We start from the raw sequence: 8,724 nt of genomic DNA on the forward strand, positions 1-8,724 counted from the left end.
TTTGAAGAAGCCAAACTAGCATTCTTTGCTTCCAAGGTATTTTGCAGGTCAGCCATTGCTCGTTCCAGATCCCAGCAAGACTGCTTTAATGTGGCCACTTCTGAGCTCAGAGATTCCTGCTTCTGCTGGCTGCTTTGGCTGTGCTCCATCTGCGCCTGAAGCTTCATGTTCAAAGCTGCAAGTTGGGCTTGTAGCTCAGTCTTCTCTTTGAGAGCCTGAATGTTTCCCAAGAGTCAAAATATGCAAGTCTTAAGAGAAAATACATTAACAGCTGACTAAAGACGATGCCCAGCAAAATGGCTTTGCTAAGGCAACAACTACTTGCTTGTAAAGAATTCTTTTTTTAAAAGTGACATCTCACCTAGCAGGTATTTCAAGTAGCCAAAGAAAATACAGAGGAAAGCACAGATAAGATGTACAGCCTTATATGTCAATAACCAGGTCAGTATTTTTAATAAGACACGTTTCCACACCTTAAGGAAGAAGATTATTATATGTGTTATACCATCAATCAATAGAAAGAGAAAATACAGCTATACAGACATTGCTAGCATTACTCTGGATTTATCTCTCTTTTAATTTTTACTTTTTTATTAAAAAAATGACCTTTTTTTTTAAACCTTTGAAGACTTTACATATTTTAAATTTATCCTCTTAAGCAACCTTGTAAGGTACCTTGTAAGGTTTTATATGGTAGTTTCTCAACTTATAACCTTATTCAACAATGTTTTTACAAAACACAATTCCCACAAGTAATGAGTAGGAGGCTCTTGAAAATTAATTAATATATTAATATAGCTTGCTAAACACAGAAATTCAAATTCATTTTCTACCTGATTAGCTTCTAGTGAGAGTGCTTCTAGTTGCCCTTCAAGTCTCATCTTCTCCTTCAGAACCTGCAACATTTCGTCATGAGTTCCTGCGATAGAGCTTTCCATAGAAACACTGGAGACAGAGACATCACATACACAGTTAAAGGGTTAGAATACAACAGTCGTCTCATTGAAGAACAGTGAAGCTGAAATTAAGAGGCACACAGACTCCACGTGACCTAGAATGTAGGACATTTCTTCTGGTTTTATGATGGATCCAGAACAGTGAAACAACCTTCCTTACCATCCAAAGAGATAAAATAAATTATATTCATGCTAAGGTTTTATACATTAGTTTCCTACATTTGCAGCAACTAGAATCTAGTGTGGCACACATATATTTGTTATTTTACAGAACTGCAATGGTTGACTTCATTATATCGTGTATCTGCATAGCCCTTTGTAAGCAGACAAGTGGACATAACAGGAGCACAAAACTTCCACAACTACTGTCTGCAATTGTCTGCTTTAACGTGAAAGTGCCTGAGAAATATCAACAGCTGCTGTAAAAGAAGGAAGAACATGTATCTGGTACAAGGGATTCCTTATGTTCTGTCCCTGATATACAGCCAAGCAGTCCAGAGAAAAAAGCCAAGACCATCTCCTCTCTCTCTCATTACTGTAGGAATTAAGTCTGTGCTAGAATAATTGTCAACAACTGTTTTTTACCTTAACATCTTGAGGCATTGAACTTTATTAAAAAAAAAAAAAAAAGCCATTTCAAAATTAGCATGCCTAAAACATGCATCTGCAGACAACTGATAAAAAACACAACTGCATTGTTAGGGGCTTCACCAGCCAGCCACTCACTTGCTGAATCACAGTTTAATACTTACCATACACACATAAGTTTGTGAGGCTAAGTAAATATCATTCTAAAGGGCTGAAGAGCATAAGAGTACCCAGGACAAGCCTCTTGGCATTTCATAACTATTTGAGGTCTTAAAGGTACATGCATAGATCAGGAAAAGGATGATAATAAATATCACTGAGTCAGTTAGGTCTACACTTTCAGACTTTAAAGGACCAATACTACACCAGTGATCCAGTGAACGAATGCCTGTTTCCTAGAGCAGCTGCTAGCAGAACGTTTAAAACACACTGTCAGTGGCAAAGATCTCTTTCTCTAAAGATATACTTGGTAAACAGGTACTCAAGTGAAGTGACCTTTCAGTTTATTTTAGAACCTGTAAGTTAACAACAGATTTGATCACAATGAATGCGAGTTAAAACTGGGTCCAAAGTTAGTAGGTAAGAGTAACAGGCTGCCTGTTCCAAGAAAGTATCATGCCTAATAAGGGCCTCACTGTACAGCAATCTTTCTTACCTGCTAGAAATACTGTCTCTCCTGCTCCGTACTTCCCCGTTCACTTCTTGCTCTTGGCCTCGATGCTCCACTGCTGCAGCCTGTAGCACCTCACTGATGGAAGGAAATTGCCCCATTGCATCAGGATGTATCTTCTGACCGTTTATTGTATATGGAATACCCTGCTTGCCTTCTGCATTCTGTGAACTGCTATACAGCCCTCTTCCTGACACGCTGCTGTAGGTAGAGCTGTCACTCTCATTTCCATCCAGTCTCATTCCCACTTCACTCCCATCAATCTCTGAAACACTATCTCCTGCCAAGGAGGAATTCTCTATTCGATCATCCGTGTCTGAGGGTAGACTAATCTCAGAAACAACTGATGTTGGACCACTTCTGCTTTGCTTCAGAGTCCCACCAGATAAATCAGTAGCCACAAAATTCCCAGAAGCATTTCTAGAGCCTGAATCTTCAGTTCTGTAGTCAGCCAAGGACCGGATCTTACTGGGCTTAGATTTTGAACTTCTTCTCTCTTTTGAGGATTCTGGAAGTCCCAAGCTACCCAGTTTTGGCCCCCTGGGGACACTGGTTCGCAAAAAGGAGTATTCTTTTGTCATTGCCACAGTGCTAGCTCTTGGCAGGATTTCTGGATTTAGCATCAGCTCAGGATCTAGGGTGCTGGAGGGCCGGTTTTTGGATGTAGACTCTTTAGACTAAAAGAAGCAGAGTCAACAATAAATTCCAGAATGTTACATTTGAACTAGCATCAAAGACTTACATTGCTGTAGAACTTCATATGTAAAGCTCTAGACTTTTACATTAATATTTAAATATATGCATCATTTCATAAACAAGGTAAATTACATCAGCAATCAACCCTATCAAGGCTCAGTAACTGCATGTTGAAAATTATCCAAATACACTCCAAAAGCTAACTGAAAAATATAGGAAAAATTGAAGATATAGGTTACTTACATTTTGGGCTTAGTTTTTTTACTCTTATTTGAGTAGCACAAAATGGAACGTTACTGCTGACGTAATGGAGAACCAAATTTTGCATGTCCAGAAGAAAAAAATGCTTTCTCACATTTGAGAAAACTACTGAACATTTAAAGCAGAGAAAACAGTAATTTAGAGCACAGAAAGGATAATGTTTTCAGGCTTCTCAACAACACACTGAATCTAGAAGATCTGTTGTGTGGTACTCACTCTTTCTTGATGTCTCTTCACTCTATATTGTTTGAGCTGTTCTTCCAGCCGTCTTCTTGCTTGAAGTCTTATTTGTTCTTCTTTCTCCAATGGGAGTGAAGACTCTGCTGAGCCTGTAAGTGAAAGGTATCTTTACAGTCAAATGGAAAACCCCAACACAGGCAAATCTGATGCAAAAGGAAAAAGCCCCTTCTACCATCAGCAACATGCTTCATGCTTAAGCAAGGAACACAAGAAAAGACCATTGGCATGCAACTCAGAACACCCTCTTCTAATATATCTTCGTGTAAGCATTGATAAAACCTGCGTATTTCCATTGCTCAGTCTGCAAATGCTGTAGTTCCTCCACGTATGACAAGAGAGTATACAGCATGAACAAAATTATTGCTGTCATTTAATCTCACCTGCCCTGCACTTCTGACAGTACTGCAATTATAAAACTAAGCAGAGTCCACTCATTCCCTAAAGGTCAGAGAAAGATGTTCCCTAGATTCATTTTCTTTCTTTTGTTAATGCACATTAAGTCTTTCCTGTAGTAAGGCTGTTTAAAAACATTATTTCAGAAAACTCCTGCAACTTTAGACACTGTAATAATATAAAGGCTTCCCCTTTCTCTCCCCTGTACTGCTCTTCTCTTCCCCACTTTATTACATAGCTTAAAATCACCTCGTTCCACTGTTCTTTCCCCCCCGTTACCTGTTACTCCTAATAATCAAGAAGATGAGAATAGCTTCAGCCCCAGAAAGCATAAATTCCCCTCCAGCACAAGAGAAATTTTTAAATGGTAAGGCACGTGCCTTAGCTGCAGCAGAGGGTGGTTTACTGAAAGAAAATGAATTGCAGCTTAATGTAAAAGCTTACTGCAAAAATGAAGTTTAGTCCAAGCTTAAATGTTACAGGATTCTAGAGACAGGCTCAGAGAAAAAAGCTTTATGCAGCCAGAGAAAGCAGGGGCACCATCGTAAACAGATGCTTACACAATTCAGTTTCTTGCATGGGAAGACTTAGTTTGAGAGACTGCAAAGCTTCTTTTCTAAGAACTATGCCCTCAGCACTAGTTCCCTGAGACTTCCTTAGGCTGTCATGGAAACCAGTCACACCTGGGGACGACTCTTGACCCTGTGCGCTGCCAGTGGAGTCAAAAGATACAGGAGAGTCAGGAAAGAGCGACTCTGGCCCATTCTGGCACACATCCACTTTGCTGTTTATCTCCAGACTTCTCTCTTCATTTGGCACTTCGTTGATGTTAACACAGGTAGCTGGAAGAGAAAGTTTCACTGAGCTATGCTGTAAGCCAGCCCATTTATCTTTGCACCTCCACCCAAATACAATGCTATTGCCTTTAGACTGTAAGAATATGGAAATTGCTAATGACAGCAACTGGCAGGAGGAATTTTACAAAGGACTTTTGATCTTCATTTAAAAAGATGAGAGCAAGTACCTTCCATTTGCTTTACTAGCTTGCCTTCAAGTAGTACCTCAAAAGTGATTATAAAATATCTTCAAAAAACCACATGGGTTTTTAAATCTCACCAGGTTTAGAAGCATGAAGCACTGAATGTAAGCAAGAAGACCTGTGTCACACTGAGTGGCAACCTACTACAAATAAGACTCAGCAACTGCAGGCCTGTGCCGAATGATTCAGCTATTTGGTATGCTGCTGGGCACTGGGGAGAAAGCATCCACCATCGTGACTTCCAGCCTGGGCCAAGCAGAGTTTCTCAATTTTAAACCAAGTTTAATTTTTGTTTTGTTTTTTTTTTTTCAAATAAGACGTCTTCATAAAAAGTACAGTAGCAAAGTTCACATGTATCAAAATAATCTACCAATTAAAAGGCAATTGAAGAACCACTTCAGTACTAATTTTGTCCCCACTAACTGATATTTGATTTTTTTTTTCCATCAGGAAAAATGCATGTTCAAAACCAGTACAACACTTCAGAGGATTTCTCACACATTTCTACTTTATTCAGTTGGGGACTACTTATATTTATGAAACTGCTGTTGCAACAAAACTGTGTATCTAACTTTAAATGCATTATAATAGATCTCAAATGAGCAGGGTACTGAAATAGCCACTGTCTTTCTGTTCCTTCCCACGCTATGTATCACTGGAGTAACTGGAACTCATTGCAATAATACAGAAAATTTCAATTTCATTATTTTTTCATAAAGATGTTTGACAATATTTAACATTTATGACCACAAAGTATTTGCAAGTGGAAAAATCAAGCTTCCTCTCTGTATTTTTACCTCCTCTCACAGCTACAGTCTTGAATAGCATTTTGCTTTTTTAAAAGAAAAAAACAAACAAACCAGAACTGAGAAACAGATCCTCCCAAAACTAAGGGTTTCTAAGAGTCATATGCAGAAATATTCTATAGCCAAGAAGTTGATTATGATTCAATAAAACTTTAATTATTGATTTAGAGCAGTCTATTAACATATTGCTATTAAACTCTCCCTCCCCCCCCCCCACTAAGATTCACTACGAATTTCTGAAAGCAAACCAATTCAAAAATAAAGCTATTATCATTCATGTGTGCAGTGAACATTAAAGTGCACCCTGAAATTAAATAAGCTATATAGGGAAAAGTTGCAGGTAGGAAGATAGGGCTTTTAAATTGTTTTCCTTTTGTTATTGAAGAAAGCAAAAGGTTTTCTTTTAAACACAGTCACTTCAAAGTAATTTAAAGTGGAAAAGACAAATTTCCACCCCTAACCATTTGTTCCCACCTCTGTGGTGCTTCATCCCATAAGCCAGTACAGATGTTTGTGCAGTGAACCAGCTCAGAGAAACTGAATGAGGAAAGTGAATGTGGTTAAAAACAAAAAGGTTTCAGCCTTAGGTTGCTAAAACCCATCAGCTCTCTAAGATTTGTATGAAAATACTTTTGAGTATCTTATTTGTCAAGTAGAGAACATTTTCAGGCCACTCGAGCCTGAATTGGTTCTCTGATTTAGTTCATCATGTGGTCACAAAAACATCTGCAGGCACGATGGAAGGGTTGGGTGCAACAAGGATGCAAAGGAGGACAGGACTGCTTTTTTAATGACTAACCAACCTAAGTCAGACTTTAAGGCATTTCAAAACTAAAAGCTTGTCAAAACTAAATTTAAAAGAGAAGTCAGTGCTAAGAATAGCCACCAGAAGCCAAAAATAAGAAGATACCTTGCACATTCAGAAATACTGTTTCTGCCTACCATTCAGAAACTGCAGCTATTACTGCATCAGGTTTATACTTTATTTACATTTCTATCTTCACAGCTGTGAGTGGTGTTCATATACACAAGAGATGCTGGAGCAAAATTCTGGAGGAATGGTTTCCTGGCAACTTCCTGAGGCCACAAGACACTCAGAATCTAAACGTTGCCTTGAACTAAACTAATTTAATTGTAGTAGTGTCAACACAACGGCAGCCTTTTTAGAACAGTGGGGGAGGGGATGCAATTAGATTGAAAACAGTAGAAAGACACACCACTTATCTGTAAGCCACAATTCAATTGTCTGGATCATGTCCAACACAGAAGACAGGAAAGCATGATCTCCAACTTCATAAAAGATGAATGAATCATCATATAACTACAGTCTGCCAGTCTGATAACAGGCAATGTAAGAAATACAAATAAAGTCTCAGGCCTCCACTTTCTTGCCTGTGACAAGATGACAAATCTGCGGTATGAGGAACACAGAAGGCTAAAAACTTCCATCACATGATCACCTCCTTTTTCCTAAGTCACCTGCACACTTTTGTGTATCTACGCAGCCGCAACATGTACACCCCCTCCACCCATCTACAACCACATCCTTGCATACCAACATATCCTTAGATACCTGTAGTGGAAACATGGAGATTTCAATTCAACACAAGGCAAAGATTTTCACAATGAAAGCAGGTAAATACTGGAATTGGCAGAAAGGCTGTTGAACCTCCCTCTCTTGAGATGTTCAGAATGCAGTACTCCAGTCATGAGCTCACTCCACATAATTTCAGAACTGTTAGTTCTAGTGAATTTCAGGTATATAATCTTCACAGAATCACAGAGTGTTAGGGATTGGAAGGGACCTCAAAAGATCACATAGTCCAACCCCCCTGCCAGAGCAGGATCACCTACAGTAGGTTTTTCCTCTTGGAAACACTATCAGAAGATAGAGTAACAGTTACCTGAGCAGCATAGACTCAACTGATAGCCAATAGTACTTAAGTTAGTTTAGTTTTCTTTTGAAAGAATAAGTTTTAAAACAAAAGACAGTTTTGCCATACACAGAGCCATACCCTTCACCAAACTTCCTTAAAACTGCTGTGCAAGAAATTCCTGACCTTAAGGAAAAAAGTCCTTCAGCATAACCTGAACAAGTGAATACACAGTTGTAGAGAAGCCTGGGTAAGACTAGGAAATGATTTGGTGTTTATGACATAACTTACTGTTTATTTCATCTGTTGTAACTGGCAAATCTGACTTGGCTTTACAGTCCAGTTCTTCAGGGCTGCTATAGGCTCCATTTCGGCTTCTGTTCTCCAAGTGAACGTCCTGCTGGATGGACGAGGAGTCCATGGTAAAAACAATCCAGATCCCTGGAAGGTTTTCTTCCGAATAATTTGTCAGCAATTGAACTACCAAGTCCTGTTTCTCTCCATCAGCAACAACAGCATCAAGATGTTACATAGGAGCACACTTCTGAGCTTTACAGCTGTTGGTGTGCAGCAGGCAGCCAATAATTCCAGGAGATCAAGAAAATAGCTCACAGACAAAGTTGTAATCAGCAAGGAGCTGCATCCTCTAAAAACAAAATGTAGTAAATTTACAAACATTTCTTAGAGCTTTGAAAATATGAGTTAAAAAGCAAATAGTGCTCACAGATTACCCACCAGCCCGACTTCAACTCACAGAACTAGGACATGGGGTAATAACAGAGACAATGAAACACAACCAAGTATCCACCTTTTGTGAATAAGAAGTGATCTATTTAACAACTTTTTTATTATAGCTTTTTTTTTTTTAGTAGCACTGATACATCAGTGTAATGATGCAACAAGATAACATTCAGCAAGACAACTGATTTAAGATTGCTGTCCCCTTTAATGGAAATACCTGTTTGGCCTCTGCTTTAATAAGTGAGTCAGTATTCAGAGTAGCATTTTGCTCTGTGAATTATAGTCTAGACTTTCATTCCATATACTTTATTTCAAGGACCTACTGCCATTTCAGTTTCAATACCTTTAGTTAGAATGCAGTATGGAATTCAGATTTATTTTATTTTTTGAAATTAAATTACATCATTACTTGTCTGCAGATCAAAAACTATGTATCGCTGTACAGAGCCTGAACTAATTA

At 38.6% G+C, this 8,724-nt stretch overlaps 1 protein-coding gene across 1 annotated transcript in view; it reads right to left on the reverse strand.

The window, feature by feature from the left end:
• GOLGA3 (golgin A3) overlaps positions 1 to 7,944 on the reverse strand; it is a 22,298-nt gene extending 14,354 nt beyond the window's left edge. The window contains 7 exon segments of the mRNA XM_010178480.2: positions 1 to 2; positions 4 to 215; positions 834 to 945; positions 2,200 to 2,891; positions 3,388 to 3,500; positions 4,365 to 4,646; positions 7,815 to 7,944. The exon segment at positions 1 to 2 is cut by the window's left edge and continues 84 nt beyond it. Coding sequence (XP_010176782.1) covers positions 1 to 2; positions 4 to 215; positions 834 to 945; positions 2,200 to 2,891; positions 3,388 to 3,500; positions 4,365 to 4,646; positions 7,815 to 7,944 — 1,543 coding nt within the window.
• Positions 7,945 to 8,724: the final 780 nt, after the last annotated feature.

The sequence above is a fragment of the Antrostomus carolinensis genome, unplaced genomic scaffold (genome assembly GCF_000700745.2).
Source record: "Antrostomus carolinensis isolate BGI_N321 unplaced genomic scaffold, ASM70074v2 scaffold48111, whole genome shotgun sequence".
Lineage (NCBI taxonomy): Eukaryota > Metazoa > Chordata > Aves > Caprimulgiformes > Caprimulgidae > Antrostomus > Antrostomus carolinensis.